Genomic DNA, 23,109 nt, shown 5'->3' with positions numbered 1-23,109 from the left:
TATATTTCAGATGCATGAAGAAAATTCTCTAGGAGATAGATAATGCGTTTCAGGAAAATTAAGCAACCTCAGATTACATTGTAATTTATAGGAAGCCTAACATTCAGCAAGTTGGGCATGATACTTAATTGTTGTTTATTTTTTTTTTTTTAAATACAGCTACTGGCCCATATGTAATGCTGCATGGTTATAAGTAGTCAAGTCACAAGAAATATCAGTTGTAAAAGTGGAAACTGGACCCTGGTTTCCCAGTTTCTTGGCCCATTGCTCTATTAGACTATGCCCTCTCTCAAAGAGCGCTGTAGTTCAGGCAGCACTGCTGAATATATAGGTATTAAATGTAATATCCCAAAAGAAGATTAGGTTCTTACTTTGATAATCTTCTTTCTAATACAAAGGTATATGTCTTGAACCAGTGGTATGTCTACGACAGGGCAGATGAGCCTGCTGTGGGCACCGAGGACCCAAAAGTGGAATCATTTCGTGTTGCCACCTTCACTCTATAGAAGTTCATGAAAAGTATGAAGGATGGACCATGTAGCTGCCCTAAAAATTTCTTGGGGGTGATACTATCCAGAACTCTGCCTATGAAGAAGACACATCCCTCATAGAGTGTGCTCTCAAAGTGATCGGTTTACTACACCCAATATATGCTGAAGCAATAGCTGTACAAATCCACTTGGAACTATAAGCCTTAAAGGCTGTCATTCCCAGAGGCTAGGGCTTGATAGCACAAAAATGATCAGAGGGGCGAAAATCATTCATCACCTCTAGGTAACAGAAAAGAACTCTTCTAACATTCAGCAATGCCAAAACTTTGTCTTCTCTCTCTCTCTCTCTTTAAAAAAAAAATAAAAAATATTATGCAAACCCATGGGAAGGAACGCGGATAGTCACTTTTTGATTTACACAGAAGTCTGAAACCACTTTGGCAGAAGGAAGGGACCATGTGGAGAGAGAGTTCTGCCTCCATAAACCTAAGGAAAGGCTCTTTCCACGACAGAGCTTGTAGCTCCAAAACCCTTCTTGCTGGAGCAATAGCTACTAGAAAAAAACTGTCTTAATGGTAAGATCCATCAAAGATGTAAAGGCTCATACGGAGCCTTACTGAGGGCCTGCAAAATCAAGTTAAGATTCCACCTTGGGAAAGGCTCTTGCAAAGGAAGATACAGCAGCAATGCTTCTTTCAAAAATCTGGTGACATCTGTATTTTTTCTACTCGAGCCATGAAACACGAGTCTTGCCACTTGTACTTTGATGCAGCCAATAGTGAAACCCCTCTCGAGACCATCCTGGAGAAATGCTAGAACCACTGACATTAGAGCTTTCACCAGCTCCACATTCTCCTTAACATACCAGTGCTGAAACATCTTCTTCCAAGTCTTAGCATAGGCTGTGACAGTCGTTGGTTTCTTAAATCTGAGGAGAGTAGCAATAACCACCTCTGAGCTCTTCTATGTTAAAACCTCGCCATGCTGCAGTGGCGTATCAAGGGGAGGTGGGCAGTCCACCCCGGGTGCAGCCTTAGGGGAGGGTGCACAGCCGGCCCGGTCCCTATTGCGCTCTCTCCATCCTTACTGCCACCCTCCTTCATGGCGCTTTCATATCCTCCCTTACCTCTGTGGCGCTTTCACCTCCCCCAGGCCCGGTCCGGTCCGACAAACCTCCCTGCCCTGTGCTGGCGATGTCTAAACTGTCTTCTTACAGCAGCCGCAGTGTTGTAGTTGCATATGGCTACCATAAAGGTTGTCTCTGACGCAACCAGAAGTTGCGTCAGATACGACCTGTATGGCAGCCATATGCAACTACAACACTCCGGCTGCCGTAAGAAGACAGTTTAGACATCGCCAGCACAGGGCAGGGAGGTTTGTCGGCCCGGGCCTGTTGGGGGGGGGGGGGTGAACGCGCCACGAAGATAAGGGGCAGGGAGGAAGAAAGGGAGGAAAGGTGGGGTGGAGAGGAAAAAATGCTGAAAGCACATGGGGAAGACAGAGGGGGGAGAAGGACGCTGAAAGCACATGGGGAAGACAGAGGGGGGAGAAGGACTCTGAAAGCACATGGGGAAGACAGAGAGGGAGAAGGACTCTGAAAGCACATGGGGAAGACAGAGAGGGAGAAGGACGCTGAAGGTAAATGGGGAAGACAGAGCAGGAGAAGGATGCTGAAAGCACATGGGGAAGACAGAGGGGGAGAAGACGCTGAAGAGAAATGGGGAAGACAGAGCGGGAGAAGGACGCTGAAAGCACATGGGGAAGACAGAGGGGGAGGACGCTGAAAGTACATGGGGAAGACAGAGGGGGAGGACGCTGAAAGCACATGGGGAAGACAGAGGGGGAGAAGGATGCTGAAGAGAAATGGGGAACACAGAGTGGGGAGAAGATGCTGGAAGGGAAGAAGACAGAGATGCCAGACTATGGGGGGAGAGGAGGGAAGAAGATGGGTGCCAGACCAATTTGGAAGGGGGGAGAAAGGGAGAGGCACAGTAACAGAGCAAATGGAAGATGCAGAGAGAAGAGAGACAGTGGATGGAAGGAATTGAATGAGAAGATGAGGAAAGCAGAAACCAGATAACAAAGGTAGAAAAAAAAATTATATTTCTTTTTCTTTTGCTTTAGGATAAAGTAGTATATTAGTTGTGTTGATAAAAATTTATAAACAAAGCCCTGCCAGCTGAACATCTCTTTCTCCAGTTCAGCAGCCAGAACTTTGATTTATAAGGAATAAGCTAAATATTGCAGTACTGAGGCTTGTATGGATGCTGCGGGGACGGTGACGGGGTGGTGAAGGGAATGGTGGTGACAGAGCAGTGAAGGGGACGGTGCAGTGACGGGGACAGATTTTTTCCCCGTGTCATTCTCTAGTGCTCACGTCAAAAGATTCCCTTTGACTCAGCTTCCTGTTTCCGCTTTTGACAGAGCACCGCGTTGCTGATCTGAAGTTCTGTTGATGCCAGGGGTAGAAGGAGGCCCGTTGCCGATCTTAAGTGTCATCTGGGGGGGGGGGAGCGTTGCCAATCTTGTTGCAAAAATCAGAAAGGTGAGGAAGGGAGAAAGATGGGTCTGTGGTGGATGGAGAGATTGAGAGAAGGGGGCAGATGATGCAAGTGGGGAGAAAGGGGAAAGAGAAGAGGGCAGATGATGGAAGTGGGGAGAAAGGAGAGTGAGAAGAGGGCAGATGATGGAAGTTGGGGGAAAGAGAGAGAAGAGGGCAGATGATGGAAGTGGGGAGAAGGGGAAGATGATGGAAGTGGGGAGAGAGAAGAGGGAAGATGATGGAAGTGGGGAGAAGGGAGAGCAAATGTTGAATGGAAGTGGAGAAAGAGAACACATCCTATTGGAAGGAGGGATAAAGAAAAAGAACATATGCTGGATGGGGGAAGAAGATAGAGTTAGTGAGATAGTGAAAAGAGGGAAACTGAGGACTGCATAGTAAGAAAGACATAAGGGGGAAGGATACTGGATGGAATTGGATTGGAGGGAAAGAAATGGGGCAGATACTGATTGAAGAGGGGTGGATTGAGAGAGAAAGGGCAGACATTGGATGGTAGTGTGGCGGGTAGAGGGGGAGCCTATGCTGGATGGAAGTGCAGATGGGAGAGATAAGGGAGCAAATGCAGGAAGGAAATGAGAGGAGAGAGAGGGGAGCAGACAATGGAAGTGGACACAGAGAGAAGAACTAGATGGAAGGGGTAGAGAAAGAGGGCACATGATGGAAGGAGGGGATAAATAAAAGGAGGGCACATGATGGGGGAAAACAATTGAGTTAGGGAAATACTGGAGGGGGTGAGGGAAAGAGGTGGCGAGCTATAGGTAGACAGTAAAAAAGGAAATTGATGAGAGGGTAGTAAGAACGTAATCTAGATGGATGCAGAAAATAAATAGAAAAGGAAAATGAGGGAATAAAGGGATTGTAAAAGAGAGATGTGGGAGAGAGAAGGAGAGGAAAGAGATACCAGACCAATGGGGGTGAAAGAAGAGATGGAAGGGGGAGGCATACAGTTTCTGGAAGGGGCATAGAAGGAGAGAAGATGCCATATAGAGGCAGAGATGGCAGACAGTGGATGGAAAGAAGAGAGTAACAAGAAGATGAGGAAAGCAGAAACCAGAGAAGACAAAGATAGAACAAAAATTTTCTATTTATTTATTGCTTTAGGAGACATGTGTGACTGTGTCTGTGGTGTTGCGTTGCATGCAGAGTCCAGCTTCTTACTGGTTCAATTTAACCTTTGTCTATGTATTTCTATTTTATCCCCCCTTTACAAAACTGTGGAGCGTTTTTTAGCGCCAGCCATGGTGGTAGCAGCTCTGATGCTCAATATTCTATGAGCGTCAGAGCTGTTACCACCGTGGCTAAAATCCACACTACAGTTTTGTAAAAGGGGAAAGGGTTAGTTTGTGATGACATATTCCATACTAGGCGAAGGTGTTTTCTGTGTGTTCGAAAGACAAGGTTTTCTGTTAGGATTGACGGTGTAGGATTGATCTGTATTAGTCTGGCTTGTTTAGTTTTACAATGGGTGTATTGCTGTTGTATTGCTCACTGCAGTATGTAAGATGCTGCCTTTTCCTAGGTACTCATGTGTGACATGTGGCTTGTTATTAAAAATCATGTTTTTCGTACAGATAGGGGGGTGGGGTGCCAAAAAATGATGGGCCCCGGGTGTCACATATGCTAGGTACGCCACTGCCAAGCTGGAAGCCTAAAGCGTTCTGGATTGTCCAGGGCATCTAGACCCTGTGAGAGCGGAGTCCGACACTGTGGCTGTTTGAAACACTTGGCCTTCTATAAAACCAGATTCATGTACCACAGCTGATGTGGCCAATCTGGAGTAACCAGAATTATCAACCCAAGATGGTTTGACATTCTTTGAATGAACCGGCCCACCATGAGCCATGGGGAAAATTGTACAACAGCCCTTTCTCTAGCTACTGTAGTACTAGAGAGTCCATGTCAGCACTTCAGGGCTCGTAACTTTGGTTGATGAATTGAGAGACTTTTTTGTAGTCTGCCAATGTCATAAAATTGGATGTAGACACCCCATTGAAGCACACGGCTGTAGAAGGCCTTCTGAGGCAGGGACCATTTCCCTGAATCTAGGGCAGGGATGGGCAACGAGGGCCGGAATCCAGTCGGGTTTTTAGGATTTCCCCAATGAATATGCAAGAGATCCATTTGCATACAATAGGAGGCAGTGCATGTAAATAGATCGCATGCATATTCATTGTTTCATATACCATAAAGAGCTATATATGTATTACCACAATTTTAATCAATATTTATTTCATGTTTAAAATTCCATATAAATCACATTTACTCATTTCATGTATCTTAGCTCTAATAAATCTCTCTTACTACCCTTCCCATCCTGTAAAAGTTCATATCAAAATTTCACTTGTCCAAATGTTAAACTTCATAATCTTCAAATAATGTGCAAACTTTGTTCTTTTTGTTCTTTTAAATCGGTTTGTTCATCCACTTGACTTTTCATCATGCTCATATATCATCTCATCAAAATTGAACCATTATGCCCAACACAAATCTGTGTTTCGCCCGTCAGCGTCATCAGGGGCTGAAAGTTGGTCCAGGGTTCAATTAGAGATCATGTTCTTATCATTCATAATACATTGTATGTAAGTCACTCATCGTTGAGACATTTCCAAACAAGGATCTCACTACAAAGGCCAAACTGAAACAGGAAGCTTGCCTCAATATCTAGAAGCTGTTTCACTGTTGCTCAGACCCAGATTGCTTTCTCTGGCTGAGCAACTGGAGGAGTCTACATATAAGTCCAGTGGAGGACAAAAGGATTTGAACTTGTATCTCTCTCGAATGATGTCCACCCAGTGGTCCGAGCAAATTCTAGCTAAAGCCTCCCAATAAGCCAACGAGGGGGCTCAGCTACTGACCTGGTGTCATTGGGACTTCTTGTAGGCTGTTGTGGGGCATGTACTAGAGGTTTGAGCTCTCCTGGAGCCATCACATATCTGATGAGATCCTTGAAACAATCTATGGGCAGAGGACCCCACTGAGGATTGAGGAAATCATCAATGACCCCGAAAGGAGCTACAACCTGACCCTAAGGGGCCTGCAGTCTGCTATCTGGCAATAACGTCAGGTGAGGATCTGCCACCCTGGCCATAAGATCATCTATTCCTATTCAAAAGAGCATTTGGCCCTTAATGGTAGCCTGCTCAAATTGGCCTTGGATGCTGAATCTCCCTGCCCAATTGACTAATCCAGAGCATTCTATGGATGGAGATCAATTAAACAGAAAGCTTGATCGTAACCCTGAAAACATATATAGAACATCTGCTACATAGTCCACTCTCGAATTAGAAGCTGGGGGAAAGTCACAGCTCTCAGCCCAGCCTTACCAATGTCAGCAAAGGCCTACGGGAGATAACATAAGAATTGCCACTACTGGGTCAGACCAGTAGTCCATCGTACTCCCGCGGTGGCCCCCAGGTCACAGACCAGTGCCCTAAGACCAGCCCGACCTGCGTAGGTTCCAGTTCAGCAGGAACTTGTCTAACTTTGTCTTGAATCCCTGGAAGGTGTTTTCCCCTTTAACAGCCTCCGGAAGAGCGTTCAAGTGTTCCACCACTCTCTGGGTGAAGAAGAACTTCCTTACATTTGTACGGAATCTATCCCCTTTTAACTTTAGAGAGTGCCCTCTCGTTCTCCCTACCTTGGAGAGGGTGAACAACCTGTTTTTATCTACCAAGTCTATTCCCTTCAGTATCTTGAATGTTTCTATCATGTCCCTTCTCAGTCTCCTCTTTTCAAGGGAGAAGAGGCCCAGTTTCTCCAATCTCTTGCTGTACGGCAACTCCTCCAACCCCTCAACCATTTTAGTCACTCTTCCCTGGACCAATTCAAGTTGTACGGTGTCCTTCTTCATGTACGGCAACCAGTGCTGGACGCAGTATTCCAGGTGAGGGCATACCATGGCCTGGTACAGCGGCATAATAACCTTCTCCGATCTGTTCGTGATCCCCTTCTTAATCATTCCCAGCATTCTGTTCACCCTTTTTGCCGCCGCCGCCACACATTGCGCAGACAGCTTCATCGACTTGTTGGCCAGTACTCCCAAGTCTCTTTCCTGGGGGGTCTCTCCAAGTACCACCCCGGACATCCTGTATTCATTCATATCTGATCTTAGGGCATTTCAGTGCAAACAGCTTTAGATTGTCCCAAAATGCCTAAATTACATCAGTGCTTAAAGGTAACAAAGGACCTTGGTACAGCTAAGAGGTGCGAAGAGGTGCTAAAGACAGCTAAGATGTGCTAAGATATGTTAATGTCTGGTGCTTAAGATGGGCAGCTTAAGAAATATAGTAAGCCCAGCTGCATGGTCTAGCACAGATAGTTAGGGTAATCAGAAACCATTGTCAGAGTGAAACTGGAAATTACATTTGATTCCAGTCTGTAAGGGACAGGTTCTCCCTCTATTCTTCTCCAGTCTCTCACACACCACTCACCTTATTCATCATTGTTTCAAACAGTTTACAAAAGATAGGGGTATTAACTACAATAGTTTCTATTTTAAGAATAAGATTCCAACCTATAAAAGCCTCCTCTCTGCAACACCACCCCTCCTCTATCTCTCTTTCCTCTGGAAGGCAGGTAAACTGTCTTTTCTCTCTCATTAATTGTAATGCTTGATATATCTTTATAAATCTTGCTTTTCTGTAATATTAAGCTTCTGTCTGCACAATATATATATTCTTTATGCAAGCACACTTAGCTGTCTTTGTCAGTAATTTTACTGCCTACTGAATCTTCAATGAGGGTATCCAACCCTGGACCTGGCGGATTGTAAGGCCGCCTTTGCTTCAACATTACCCCTCCAAAACCTTACATTTTGGGGGCTAAACCTTACAACAGCCACTGCCTTTACACCCAAAGCCAGGGTCTCAAATTGCCTTTTGAGGACTAAATCCACTCTGCAGTCCTGTGCATCCTTTAAAACTACTCTGCCTTCATTAGGCAGCGAAGTATTTTTAGTAACTTGTGCTACCAACAAATTCACTTTAGGCTGGACAAATAGTTACTGAAAACCTTTGTCATAGTCCTGGCAACCCACAGGAGGCCTTCAGGAGTCTTCCAGTACTCTGTCACCACCTTGGTAATATCTGGATGGGAAGGAGAATATGTCGTTTGAGCCTTAGAGCTGTTCATAACTGAAAGCTGAGCCAGCTTTAATTCACACAAGGATTCTGTAATGATCCGATTCAGGGCTGCAACAGACTCCTGGCTGGTGGCCCATCTGAGATCCTGCATCCTCCAAAACCAAGGATTCAGAATGGACTACTCTGGTCCTGTGAATGACTCTTGGGCAGGGGAACTGCGCTCTGAGAGGGTAAACCCCCATGCACAATCACAAGTGTGACCCCAGATGGTGCCAGCAGCCACTGATTATTCAAATAGGCTGCAAACATTAAACTCACAAAATCTGGAGCAAATGCCTGAATAGGAAGCCCCAAGGACTCCTGCAGGGACTCACCTTATCTCCTCACAGGCCCAGAGGTGTCTACGCATCTGCGCTACACCAAATCTACAGAGTTACTAACTGAGGGCTCTAGGAGGAATTTTTGATCCACACACTGATTTTAGCACCAATAAATAAGAACATAAGAACACAAGCAATGCCTCTGCTGGGTCAGACCTGAGGTCCATCATGCCCAGCAGTCCGCTCACGCGGCGGCCCAACAGGTCCAGGACCTGTGCAGAAATCTTCTATTTATACCCTTCTATCCTCTTTTCCAGCAGGAAACTGTCCAATCCTTTCTTAAATCCCAGTACCATACTCTGCCCTATTACAGTCTCTGGAAGCGCATTCTAGGTGTCCACCACACGTTGGGTAAAGAAGAACTTCCTAGCATTTGTTTTGAATCTGTCCCCTTTCAACTTTTCCAGATGCCCTCTTGTTCTTTTATTATTTGACAGTTTGAAGAACCTTTCCTTCTCTATTCTCTCTATGCCCTTCATGATCTTATAAATCTCTATCATATCCCCTCTAAGTCTCCTCTTCTCCAGGGAAAAGAGACCCAGTTTCTCCAATCTCTCAGCGTATGGAAGGTTTTCCATCCCTTTTATCAGACGTGTCGCTCTCCTCTGAACCCTCTCGAGTATCGCCATATCCTTCTTAAGGTACGGCCTATGGAATTTGAATAACCCCCCTCCCCCCCAATTCAGCAAAAGGTTTTTTGGGGGTAAGGAATCCAAATACTAGCACCAGCAACCTTCCAAACTATATTTTAGGGACCCCCCCCCATTTTTCCCATTGACAGCAATAAACTGTACTCATAGTTCTGCTGCAATACTTTTGTTACTGTGCGTGCTTCAGCTAAAAATAGAAGCTGGGACATGGAGAAGACGTCTGCCTCAGGCAAGCATGAAATTTTACTCCAAATTCTTGTTTCTTCAGGCTGCCAGTCAGATCCTGAACAAGCTTGAAACCCCAGACCTCCCCAGCTCCTCAAGCATCTTTTTTTGGGGGCGGGACCACAGATGGCACCCAATAAAGCCCTCAGGACTAGCATGTGGCCACACAGCCTGAACTCAAACTCCAGCAATAACCAGGAGCCGGCCTTGCTCCCAGGAGAATGGTCTCTGAATCACCAAATAATTAGGGCAGGCTTGGTAGGCAGGTGCCCTATAAAAGGGTTGTCCTTCCAGCTACAGACTTCTGACCAGAGAGTCTGTCTTCTCCCAGGCAGAGCTGCCCCCGTAGCACTGGGGACCTCTGGAGCACCCAAGCCTCACAGATCAAATAAAATCCCCAAGATAAATTCAATTCTAAGAACACTCTTCCAACTTGCTTGTAGAAGGAAAACTGAGGAGACAGAGCACAGTCCAGAGATACAGGAGGTGGAACTGAGAGAAGGTAGATGGTACCTTTTACAAACTTACAAGTAAAGGCAAATAACCCACTGGTTCAAGACTCGTATGTCTTTTGCACTAGAAGTATATGTTCCAGAAATTCCTACCTTTGGGGCAATACAGACAAATATTGCTACTTATATATATGTAGATTATATATTTATGTGGTGCTTCCCTAAAACATCCTAAACCCAACCCTCTTTCTTCACATAATTCTGGATTCACAATGCAAAAAAATAAAGAAAAGAAGCAGTTGTATGTTAGAACTGAATATATGTTTACTGCTCAGAAAATTTTCTAATGGGTGGTATAATAAGCATTAACCTTGAAAATTTTCAATATTGGCTTGGTGTTGCTCAGTGAAAATTCATCCCCTTATAACTAGTGACACTGATCTCTATAATAATTTCCAGAACAAAAGCTTGTATAACAAGTATTATAGCCAAAGCTTCCACTAATATTCCCCTCTTCAATACTTGGTACTATTGTCACTGGTATCACACCCAATTTCTCCACAAAACAAGGATACTGGATCCCAGCTCTGCTGTATGCCCTTAGACTAGTGACCTCTCTTACCTGGTGATCTGTTCCTGGATGGCTTCAGTGTTGGCCTCTGCAAAAAGGTACAGCATAGTGCAGCTAAAGTAGTGTGTGTGACTGTTTGGGTACCGCAGCTGATTGGCAATTGCATTCAAGAAAAGGTACCGACCTGAAAAACCAAGGGAAACGTTTGAGAAAAATTAATACATTCATCCCCTTAAAAAGTAAATAAAAGCTTTCCATAAAGGCTTAACTTTGCATTCTCAGGACTTGCTTTTTTAGTGTTGAATTCTGTGTCCAGAGATACTTAATTGGCTGATAGATATTCTTTAGGTGCATAATAGGATACTGCCTTTAAGAAAGCATTCCCTATACCCTGTAGTGGTGAGTAAATTATTTTGAGTTTATAAATGCATGGTTTTTGGTTGTTATTTATTCTGCTTCTAATCATACTTGCTTTTATCATCTAACTATATTCAAGGAGAAATTCTGTTTTACCTACTAATTTTTTTTTTTTAGGTACTCAAGACTGGTCTAGACTGACAGGTTATGCTTGCCTACCAGCAAATGGCGGTTGAACACACTTGATAATGAAACTGAATAAAATTTCTATGCAGTTCCTTACCAACCAGTATGTCAAACATCAAAGCAGATACTCTTTGGGACCCCCAAATGGCTGTTCCCGATTTCAAGCATATGAACACATCCACAAAATGACTGATTAGCTTCTTTGAATTTTTTTTTCTATAGATTTGAACAACCACAAATTCCAGCATCAAACCAGAAGAACTATGTACATGACTACCAGCTTTACCAACAGACTCCTCCTCAACCTTCATCCAAGACTGACATCCCATACTTTAATAAGGAGTGTTCTGGACCGGTATGGAAGTCAACACCCCAGCCCCATCTTGCTTTCCCTGACATCAATTATGTACTTCCCCTGGTAAGCTCTTTTCTGGAAGATAGCTGAGACATTCTTCTACATGGTTATTTCCCTATAGCTGCGTGCTGCTGCAGAAGGAATCTACTGCAGATTTGCCTCTGCCTCTGTTATACTTCACTGGGCTCTCTAGCTCCACCTTCAGTTAGTATCCAAGCACGTAGAGCCACCCAATACACTTGAAGTAGAGGCACCTGTAGCAACAGGCTTAAACAAATTGTTCTGCTTAAAAGTAAGTAGACAGTACTGTTAACTGCCAACACAGGCATCAAATCCAAGCTAAAGGCCCACTTTTTTTAAACTGCTTTCAACTCTCAACTCCCCCTCACTGCTGTCAGATACCTATACCCACTATAATCTCCCCAACCCTGCTGCTGTCAGATAACTATACCCATTATAACCTCCCCAACCCTGAAATGTCATGTCTAAATTAGATTGTAAGCTCTTCTGAGCAGGGACTGTCTATTGTATGTAAAAATGTACAGCGTTATAAGAACATAAGAATTGCTGCTGCTGGGTCAGACCAGTGGTCCATTGTGCCCAGCAGTCCGCTCACGCGTCGGCACCTAGGTCAAAGACCACTGCCCTAACTGAGACTAGCCCTTCTGCGTACGTTCTGGTTTAGCAGGAACTTGTCTAACTTTGTCTTGAATCCCTGGAGGGTGTTTTCCCCTATAACAACCTCAGGAAGAGCATTCCAGCTTTCCACCACTCTCTGGGTGAAGAAGAACTTCCTTACATTTGTACGGAATCTATCCCCTTTTAACTTTAGAGAGTGCCCTCTTGTTCTCCCTACCTTGGAGAATGTGAACAGTCTGTCTTTATCTACTAAGTCTATTCCCTTCAGTATCTTGAATGTTTCTATCATGTCCCCTCTCAGTCTCCTCTTTTCAAGGGAGAAGAGGCCCAGTTTCTCCAATCTCTTGCTGTACGGCAACTCCTCCAACCCCTCAACCATTTTAGTCGCTCTTCTCTGGATCCTTTCGAGTAGTACTGTGTCCTTCTTCACGTACAGCGACCAGTGCTGGATGCAGTATTCCAGGTGAGCCCGTTACAGCGGCATGATAACCTTCTACGATCTGTTCGTGATCCCCTTCTTAATCATTCCTAGCATTGTTCGCCTTTTTGGCCGCCGCCGCACACTGCGCAGACAGCTTCATCGACTTGTCGACCAATACTCCCAAGTCTCTTTCCTGGGAGGTCTCTCCAAGTATCGCACCGGACATCCTGTAGGCGTGTATAACATTTTTGTTACCGACATGCATTACCTTACACTTATCCATGTTAAACCTCATTTGCCATGTCGCAGCACATTTCTCGAGCGTGTTTATGTCATGCTGCAGGTCTTCGCAATCCCCCTGTGTCTTCACTACTCTGAATAACTTTGTATCGTCTGCAAATTTAATCACCTCACTCGTTGTACCAATTTCCAGGTCGTTTATAAATATGTTGAAGAGCACGGGTCCAAGCACCAAACCCTGCGGCATTCCACTCGTGACGTTTTTCCACTCCGAGTATTGTCCATGCACCTCCACTCTCTGCTTCCTACCCGCCAGCCAGTTTTTAATCCACATATTTCACCCTCGATTCTATGGCTCGCAATTTTCTGAAGTAGTCATTCATGCGGAACCTTGTTGAACACCTTCTGAAAATCCAAATATACAATGTCGACCGGGTCACCTTTGTCTATCTGCCTGTTTACTCCCTTGAAGAAAAGCAGCAAGTTCGTCAAGCAAGATCTTCCTTTGCTGAAACCGTGCTGGCTGGTCCTCATCAGATCGTGTCCGTCAAGGTGATCAATGATGCGGTCTTTTATCAGCACCTCTACTATCTTTCCGGGTACTGAGGTCAGACTCACTAGTCTGTAGTTTCCTGGATCTCCTCTCGAACCTTTCTTGAAGATCGGCATAACATTTGCCACTTTCCAGTCTTCCAGAATCCTTCCTGATTTGATCGACAGAAATCTTTTTCCCCACCATGAGTCTCATCCCTTCGTAATTCCCTTTTCGGAAGTTCAGTGCCGTGGCCGTCGTTCTGGATTGATGTTTTGCCCCCATGTCCAGGTTGAAGCGGATTATATTGTGATCACTGCTTCCCAGCGTCCCTTCTACTTCTTGCGCTGGTCCATTTAGAATTAAGTCCAGAATCACATTTCTTCTTGTACTTTCCTTGACAAGTTGTTCCAAGAAGCAATCGCCTATAACGTCCAGGAACATTGTCTCCCTAATGCAGCTGGAGGTGCCTAGGTTCCAGTCTATCCCCGGATAATTGAAGTCTCCCACGATAACTGCGTTGCCTCCCTTGCAATTGTGTTTAATCTCATCTATCATTTCTCCATCAATTTCTTTGGACTGCCCTGGGGGTCGGTAGTAAATGCCGATCTTTGTTTCTGTTGCATTCGTTCCCGGAATTTTGACCCATAGAGACTCTAACTTATTTTTCGTTTCCGGCGTGTTCTCTCCTGTAGACTCAATTCCCTCTTTGACGTACAGAGTAATACTCCCACCTTTTTGACCCACTCTGTCTCTGAGATATAGCTTGTATCCCGGTAGCACAGTGTCCCAGATGTTTTCCTTGTTCCACCATGTTTCCGTGATGCTGATGATGTCAAGGTTATCTTTTTGTGCCATAGCTTCAAATTCTCACATCTTATTCCTTAGGCACCTTGCATTCGTGTACATACACTTGAGTTTGCGGCCTGTTACTTTCTTGCATTTTCTTCCCTCTTGTGTCCTTGTCGATCCATCACGATTTCTATCTTACCTATGATCCCGTGAGTCTTCCACGCTATTTTCCTGCACGGGATCCACTAGGAATACCGGTTCCCGAACAATCGACTCTCGGTCTACTGTCAGCTTTCCCCTTCTTCCTAGTTTGAAAACTTCTCAATTTCTCTCTTTATGTTGCTTGCAAATAGCCTCGTTCCGTCATGAATAGCTTGCTCTTCCCCCAGAACATTGTCCAGTTGCGCATGAAGTGGAATCTTTCTTTCTCACACCAGTGCCTCATCCACGCATTGACTGCTTGCAGTTCCATCTGCTTCTTCTCATCAGCCCTGGGTACCGGCAGGATCTCCGAGAATGCTACCCTTGGCGTTGCGTACGCCTTTCAGCGCTATAGAAATAATAAGTAGTAGTAAAGGAGCTCAGAAACTACTCTCCCAATAAATTGAAACATATAAAAATTCTTCCCAGTCCTCAAGGGCTGACAGGCATCCAAGAATCAGCTTGCAGAAGCATAAACGGACTGAAAACTGTTAACAGGCGCAGGAAGGACAGGACGGAAGTCTAGAATGTCTCACCTATCTATTGGAAAAGAGCTTACCAGGGTAAGTGCATAATCTTTTTCCAATGCAACAGGTGAGACATTCGAGACCAGTGTTTCTCAACACATGGTATGTTAGAGCTGGCATTGGAGGGAAGCCTTCCAAGTCAGCTGGGGTGGCCCCACAGTCCGGGCAACACCAAGCTAACTCCAGCAATGAAGAGCCCTCCATCTTCTGCTACCCTCCCGCTGTCTGTCGGGGAGTCTGGAGTCTATACAAGGCCTGGCATTGGCGCTAGCTTAACTGACACAGAGCTGTTGAGTCTATCCGCTCGTGAGACCCTGTTGGTACTGCACCTCTGATGCAAATGTGTCAAAGTGGGTGGAGCCAATAGGACCTTCATGAGTACATGGACGTGAAGGATCTTTGTTGAGGTTAGCGCAGGTGCCGGGCCCTGTGTGGACTCCAGATTCCGGGTCAGGTGGTGGTAGGGCAGCAGAAGGAAGAAGGTTAGAGGAGGAGAAACATAGTTCCATCTTCTTTTCTATGGCTTTGTCTGCTTGTGAGGCCGTTGGTACCGCACCTCTGATGCAAACGTGTCAAAGTGGGTGAAGCCAATAGTACCTTCATGAGTACATGGACAAGAAGGATCTTTGTTGAGGTTAGCGCAGGTGCCAGGCCCTATGTGGACTCCAGATTCCGGGATGCCCTGAGAGTTCTTTCTAGCTGACTAAAGCTATGTCTAATCTTTATTCTTATTTAAATTTAAAAATTGAATTAAATTAATCAATCAAGGTGCAAACATTTTCATTGCCAAACAGGCTTCCTTAAAAGGAATCAGCAGCTAGTGCAGGCAAAAATTCAAAAAAGCTCAATACAGAGTTCAACGGATAGAGTCTGTGAGATAAGTACTGCCATCTGTTTTGATTGATATTTTCAATTATTTGAGCTTTATGACCTTTATGAATTTTATGAACTGTTTGACATCTTTATGAACTTTTGCCTGCACTAGCTGCCGATTCCTTTTAAGGAAGCCTGTTTGGCAATAAAAACATTTGCACATTGATTAATTTAATTCAATTTTTAAATTTAAATAAGAATAAATATTAACTTTAAATTTAAAAAAGGTAGGTAGGTGGTTGGAAACCTATGAGGTAAACAGGAGTATGCTAATTGGAGCATAAAATAACCCACTGATTGGGCAAATTACTCCATACTCTGAGGTGGTACAACCACTTTTTTGTAAAATAGCTTTTGGAAAATATTTTGATGTTCGATGTGTTTGAGTCTATGGACTCCTTTTATCAAGCCACGCTAGCAGTTTAACGTGCATAATAGCGCGCATTAAACCGCTGGCCACGCTAGCCACTAAAGCCTGCCTTGAACAGGCGGTAGTTTTGGCCAGCGTGGGGGTTAGCACGTAATTAAAAGTCATGCGGCTTGATAAAAGGAGCCCTATATGTGAAAGCCATATAGTTTTCTTTCTTATGAGTGTGGGGTTTTTTGGGTTTATTTAGTTAGAATCTGGAAAGGACATATCAGAAAATCATCTAACAGTTTTTCAAGCGTCTACATCTCGGATATATCATTGCCAGCGTGGAATTTCATAACAGTAGATTGCTATGTTGATATTTTAATAAAGTCCATAACAGGAACATCGTCTTTCCAGTGTCTCTTTGGTTTCTCCTGTGTTGCTGTGTTGCTGAAAGAAAGGATAGTATATTTTCTTGAATCTAATGGGTTACAGGATCCGAGGCTACATGGCTTTACAAAAGGTAAATCGTGCCAAACGAACCTGATTGAATTTTTTGATTGGGTGACCAGAGAGCTGGATCGAGGACATATGCTAGATGTAATTTACTTGGATTTCAGCAAAGCCTTTGATACAGTTCCTCATAGGAGGCTGTTGAACAAACTTGAAGGGCTGAAGTTAGGACCCAAAGTGGTGAACTGGGTCAGAAACTGGCTGTCGGACAGACGCCAGAGGGTGGTGGTTAATGGAAGTCGCTCGAAGGAAGGAAAGGTGACTAGTGGAGTCCCTCAGGGTTCGGTGCTGGGGCCAATCCTGTTCAATATGTATGTAAGTGACATTGCTGAAGGGTTAGAAGGAAAAGTGTGCCTTTTTGCAGATGATACCAAAATTTGTAACAGAGTAGACACCGTAGAGGGAGTGGAAAATATGAAAAAGGATCTGCAAAAGTTAGAGGAATGGTCTAATGCCTGGCAACTAAAATTCAATGCAAAGAAATGCAGAGTAATGCATTTGGGGATTAATAATAGGAAGGAACCGTATATGCTGGGAGGAGAGAAGCTGATATGCACGGACGGGGAGAGGGACCTTGGGGTGATAGTGTCCGAAGATCTAAAGGCGAAAAAACAGTGTGACAAGGCAGTGGCTGCTGCCAGAAGGATTCTGGGCTGTATAAAGAGAGGCGTAGTCAGTAGAAGGAAGAAGGTGTTGATGCCCCTGTACAGGTCATGGGTGAGGCCCCACTTGGAGTATTGTGTTCAGTTTTGGAGACCGTATCTGGCGAAAGACGTAAGAAGACTTGAGGCGGTCCAGAGGAGGGCGACGAAAATGATAGGAGGCTTGCGCCAGAAGACGTATGAGGAGAGACTGGAAGCCCTGAATATGTATACCCTAGAGGAAAGGAGAGACAGGGGAGATATGATTCAGACGTTCAAATACTTAAAGGGTATTAACGTAGAACAAAATCTTTTCCAGAGAAAGGAAAATGGTAAAACCAGAGGACATAATTTGAGGTTGAGGGGTGGTAGATTCAGGGGCAATGTTAGGAAATTCTACTTTACGGAGAGGGTGGTGGATGCCTGGAATGCGCTCCCGAGAGAGGTGGTGGAGAGTAAAACTGTGACTGAGTTCAAAGAAGCGTGGGATGAACACAGAAGATTTAGAATCAGAAAATAATATTAAAGATTGAACTAGGCCAGTTACTGGGCAGACTTGTACGGTCTGTGTCTGTGCATGGCCGTTTGGAGGAGGATGGGCAGGGGAGGGCTTCAATGGCTGGGAGGGTGTAGATGGGCTGGAGTAAGTCTTAACAGAGATTTCGGCAGTTGGAACCCAAGCACAGTACCGGGAAAAGCTTTGGATTCTCGCCCAGAAATAGCTAAGAAGAAAAAAAAAAAAAAAAAAAAATTTAAATTGAATCAGGTTGGGCAGACTGGATGGACCATTCGGGTCTTTATCTGCCGTCATCTACTATGTTACTATGTTACTATGTAAGAGTAGATAGAAGCATCAATTGTTCTTTATTTGCTGTCTTCTCTTATGTTATTACCACCGTTATGACCCCTCTCAGCTGTTTAGTCATAGTATGGAGAGCCATTCCATTAAAGAGTCTGATAGTTTTAGTACCGGTTTGACAACCAGGGAAGCCCGGTTCAAATCCTGCTGCTATTCCTTGTAATCTTGGACAAAGTCATTTAACCTTCCATTTCCTCAAGTACAAACGTAGATGTATGCCCTCTAGGGACAATGAAATACCCGATGTACCTGCATTTAACTCACCTTGAGTTACTACTGAAAAGATGTGAGTCAAATCCAAACACTGTACATAAATAGAAAATGGATTTATAGCATAATGCATTGGTGTGGCAATTGACAGCAGGATTAGCTTAGTCGTTTATAGCCCTAAGCCTTTTGATAACTATTTGGAAACCTGGTAAATAAGTAAAGGATTATGAAGCAATGATCAGCAGTTTGTATACTTGTTGGTATCAAGCAGATTTAAATTCTACTTACCTTCTGTGTCCAGGTCCACAGCCAGATTCTGAAAGATATCCATGTGTGCAGAATGAGTGATGGTGCTCATTGAGGGAGTGCTGCCTTTATTATGAATGTGTGCAATGGCTTGAGTCCCCACATATAGTACTAGAGCATTAATCAACTGGATGTTGTATCGATTACCAGGTTCATTTGATACCTAGTCAATGAAACAGGGAGACATTCAAAATTATAAAGGAGCCAAGTTCTACAAACATTCATAGCAAATTTCCACCAACCTTTTGGTTTGTATTAAAATCAATGCATGTGTGACAATAAGAAGGTGATTCCTATATACAGATCTCATTTTATTTTTAAAAAGACTGAAAGTTTACTCATATTTTTGAACTAGTACCTAAGATAGCAGATCTATTTGTCCTTACATAAAATATTTAGCGTTGGCCTAAGCAGAACAGTGACAAAAGTTGCTAGAGCATTCTATTTCAAGCAAACAAACTTGCTTTTTCAGAAGACAAGTAAGATTTTCTGTCCTCATATATAGGAATCCCTAGCCGAAAGTTGCTTTTAAACAAATGGACAAACATGTTTGTTGGAACATATGATAAAGCAAAGTTACTCACCTTTAGCAGGTGTTCCCCAAGGACAACAGGCATATATTCTCACATGTGGTTGACATCATCCATGGAACCTGGTACGGACAGTCTAAAGTGTACTATAGGGTGGCCCATAAGATTATGGTAAAAATTCAACCTTATCAGAACATGCCACTACACGTCTGAATATGATTTGACCAGCGGCTTCTAAGGAGAGCTCCACCAACGACGGAAAACTTTTTTTCTCCTCTGGCCCCAAGCGGAGAGGAACGTGGGAGCATTGCTCTGCCCCCCTCCCAAGCCTACAGGAGGCCAGCGGCTTCTAAGGAGAGCTCCACCAGCGACGGAAAACTTTTTTTTCTCCTCCGGCCCCAAGCGGAGAGGAGCGTGGGAGCACTGCTCCGCACCCCTCCCGAGCCTGCAGGAGACATAAGAACATAAGAAGTTGTCTCCGCTGAGTCAGACCAGAGATCCATCTCGCCCAGCGGTCCGCTCCCGCGGCGGCCCATCAGGCCCACTGCCTGAACAGTGGTCTCTGACCAATTTTACAAATTACCTCTAATCCTATCCCTATAACCTTACCTCTACCCCTCAATCCCTTTGTCCTCCAGGTACCTGTCCAGACCTTCTTTGAAGCCCTGTAGCGTGCTTCTGCTTATCACATCCTCCAGTAGCGCGTTCCATGTATCCACCACCCTCTGGGTGAAAAAGAACTTCCTGGCATTTGTTCTAAACCTTTCCCCTCTCAATTTCTCTGAGTGCCCCCTTGTACTTGTGGTTCCCCATAGTTTGAAAAATCTGTCCCTGTCCACTTTTTCTATGCCCTTCATGATCTTGAAGGTTTCTATCATGTCTCCTCTAAGTCATCGCTTTTCCAGTGAGAAAAGCCCCAGCTTTTTCAGACCAGCGGCTTCTCCCTCCGCCCGACGCCGACCTAGCAGGAGGGCTCTGCTTTTATTCTTCAGAGCCCCTGCTTCCATCGGCCATCGGGGATCGCCGAAAGCCTCCTACCTGTGCAGGTTCTGTTCGGGCTGACTCTGCCCACCCCATCATCAGAGTCTTCTTCAGGCCTTAAGGGCCCCTGAAAGTTCCCCCCCCCCCCAGCAGCTTCCAAGGCAGAGGAAGGAGGAAGTTTTCACCATCTTGTCCCTCCTTCCTACGCCTGACGCCGATCAAGCAGGAGGGCTCTGCTTTTACTCTTCAGAGCCCCTACTTCCACCAGCTATCGGGGATCACCGAAAGCCTCCTGCCTGTGCAGGTTCTGTTTGTGCTGACTCTGCCCGCCCCAGCATCGGAGTCTTCTTCAGCCCGTAAGGGCCGCCGAAAGTTCTCCCCCCAGCGACTTCCAAGGCAGAGGAAGGAGGAAGCTCTCATCCATCCTGCTCCCTCCTTCCTCCGCTCCACATCCCTTAAGCAACCAGGATAACTCTGTTTTACCCACGAATCCTGATGCTATACTTGACCCTCTTTATAATTTTCTTGATGCTATTCCGATGCTATACTTGACCTTGTTCAAAGTCTCCTTTTAGGACACTATCCAGTCGCTAATGCTTGACCTAGACCCTGTTCTAAGTTTCTCTTATAGGACACTATTCAGTTGCTAAGTGCTTGTTCTGTTCAAAGGTTTTTTTATACGTCACTATTCAGTTGCTAAATGCCTGACCTTGTTCAAAGTTTCTTATTTGACACTATCCAGTTGCTAAGTGCCTGTCCTTGTCCACAGCTTCTTATAGGACACCATCCAGTTGCTAAGTGCTTTCAATGCTAAAGGACGAGTGCAATATTTAAGCCCTCTCCTTTTACCATTATACCAGTTCCATCCCAGTATGCTAAGTTTGTCTAGTCCTCTCTCTACCTAGTTGTCTAGATCCTTTTCTTGTTTAGATACCAAGTTGCCTAGTTCTTCCCCCCCCCCCAAAAAAAAAAAAAAAAATATATATATATATAAATATATATATATATATATATATATATACACATACACTACCCAAAAGCTCACCAAGGGCTAACTTCCCCCCCCCAAAAAAAAATAAAATTTAATAATTAAAAAAAAAAATAAATAAAAATATATATTTATATATATATATTTTCACAACCCAAAGGCTCACCAACTTCTCACCATGAAGCCACCCTCATGGCCCTTTCTCCTCCTACTTTGCTTTTTCCTCAACACCACCCTCTGCGTAATACCCCCTTCTCCCGATCTTCTCAATTCCGCGAATACCAATAATATCTGCCCTGGCCTCAAAATCCCCACGTTGATTCGCACCAGACCACATCCTCCCAAAAAAACCCCCGTAGAATCAACCATGCTTCTTTAAAGTTTGTTTCCCCTGCCATTCTCCCCAACCTTGCCTCTGACTCGCTCACCCCAGTCCCAACACTTTATTGCAACGCAAGATCCGCTTGCAACAAGATTCATATTCTGAAGGACCTACTTGAAGATTCTGACCCTGGTTTCCTATGCATCACGGAATCATGGATTAGAAAAGATGACCTATTTACACAAAATGAACTCTGCTCCCATGGCTACCAAGGTCTCTTTTCACCTAGATCTAACCGTAAAGGAGGTGGCCTGGCAATCTTCTACAAATCCTTTTTCGATGTTCAGCTCCTTGAAAGGGGCTGCCATACCTCACTAGAATACATGCTTGCTTCCGTCAACGATGAACTTCATCCTCACCCACTGGGCATCCTGCTCCTATACCGCCCACCTACCCCTTGGAACAACTCCTCCGAACTCGTCCTTGAGACTATAACAAACGCCTTCCTCAAATTCCAACGGTTATTGATCATCGGAGACATCAATCTCCACCTAGACGACATCACCAGTAAGGTTACGATTGAACTCATTAGCTTCCTCACCTCCCTTGGCCTCCCCCCCTGCACCATCCCCAACCCACAAAAAGGGGCACACACTAGACCTCATTAGCTTCCTCGACCTTACAGCTCACAAGACGTCGCTGGGAACACGTTCCCTGGTCTGACCACTTTCTTGGGACCTTCTGTCTTCCCCATCTTTATGTTGCACCTTGGGGCATCACCCCGCACTTCCAACCCCATTACCTTCCGCAAAAAAATCACAAGCGACCTGTTCTGGTCTAAATTTCTCAATCTATTCTCTGCCCCTAAACCTGTAGATTCAGGTACCAATTGGCATAACTGGGTTGCTCTCTCCGAATCCACCTATCTTTCCCTTGACCCTCTTTCCACTAAATCCATCTCCTACCCCTGCAAGGCCCCTTGGTACCTCCCTTATCACAGAGAGCTAAAACAGAAATGTCAAGCTCTGGAGCGCATATCGAAAAAAATCAAAATGTCCCATAGAGATACAGTCCTGGAGAGTCAATATCAAGCTGTACAATACAGCACTAAAAAAAGCAAGAAAGAACTTCTATGGTGACAATATCTTCAGTTCAACAATCAGAGCAGTACACTATTCAACATCTGGCGCTCCCTAACCTCCAAAAGAGACCCCACCGTGCTCCCCTCCTCTCCCTCAGCCGATGTTCTAGCAAAATTCTTCAACGATAAGGTTTCTTCCTTGAGATGCTCCTTCCCTCCTTCAGTCTCTTACAACTCCCTAGTGCCCAATGATCCCACTCCCACCCTAATGGTCTCCAACCCTATCCCAGCAGACAGATCCTGGACCACCTTTGAGCGCGTATCTGAATTCCTCGTCCTCAATCTCTGCCTCAAACTGAAATCCTGTAATTGCTCCTTGGACCCATTCCCGCTCAGGCTATCTCTTCTATCACCAATCTCATAAACTCCGCCCTTCAAGTTTGCAGATGATACAAAGCTATGTCGGGGGGTTGGCTCTCCAAGGGACTGCGAGGATCTTCAGAAGGATCTGAATCAGCTGGAAAAATGGGCGATAAAGTGGCAAATGAATTTCAATATAGACAAATGCAAGGTGATGCATCTGGGAAAGAAGAACAAAGAACATGAGTATAGATTATTGGGAGTGACATTAACCGAATGCGAACAAGAAAGGGACTTGGGGGTCCTGATAGACAGAACCCTAAAACCATCGGCTCAATGCGTGGCGGCGGCAGAGAAAGCAAACAGGATGTTGGGCATGATTAAAAAGGGGATCACGAGTAGGTCGGAGGACATCATAATGCCACTTTACAGA

General features: G+C 44.8%; 1 protein-coding gene across 13 annotated transcripts in view; it reads right to left on the bottom strand.

Annotated features, from left to right (window-relative positions):
• Positions 1–23,109, bottom strand: part of CNOT1 (CCR4-NOT transcription complex subunit 1) — a 1,050,915-nt gene that overhangs the window by 5,660 nt on the left and 1,022,146 nt on the right. For all 13 annotated transcript variants that reach the window (XM_033940598.1, XM_033940586.1, XM_033940591.1 and 10 more), the window contains 2 exons: positions 18,397–18,577; positions 10,462–10,594 (listed from right to left, as the gene is read on the bottom strand). In XM_033940598.1, the coding sequence (XP_033796489.1) occupies positions 10,462–10,594; positions 18,397–18,577 (314 nt within the window). The remainder of the gene's footprint in view (positions 1–10,461; positions 10,595–18,396; positions 18,578–23,109) is intronic.

The sequence above is a fragment of the Geotrypetes seraphini genome, chromosome 4, assembly GCF_902459505.1.
Source record: "Geotrypetes seraphini chromosome 4, aGeoSer1.1, whole genome shotgun sequence".
In the NCBI taxonomy this organism is placed as follows: domain Eukaryota; kingdom Metazoa; phylum Chordata; class Amphibia; order Gymnophiona; family Dermophiidae; genus Geotrypetes; species Geotrypetes seraphini.
This window is presented reverse-complemented; position numbering and strand designations above follow the sequence as displayed.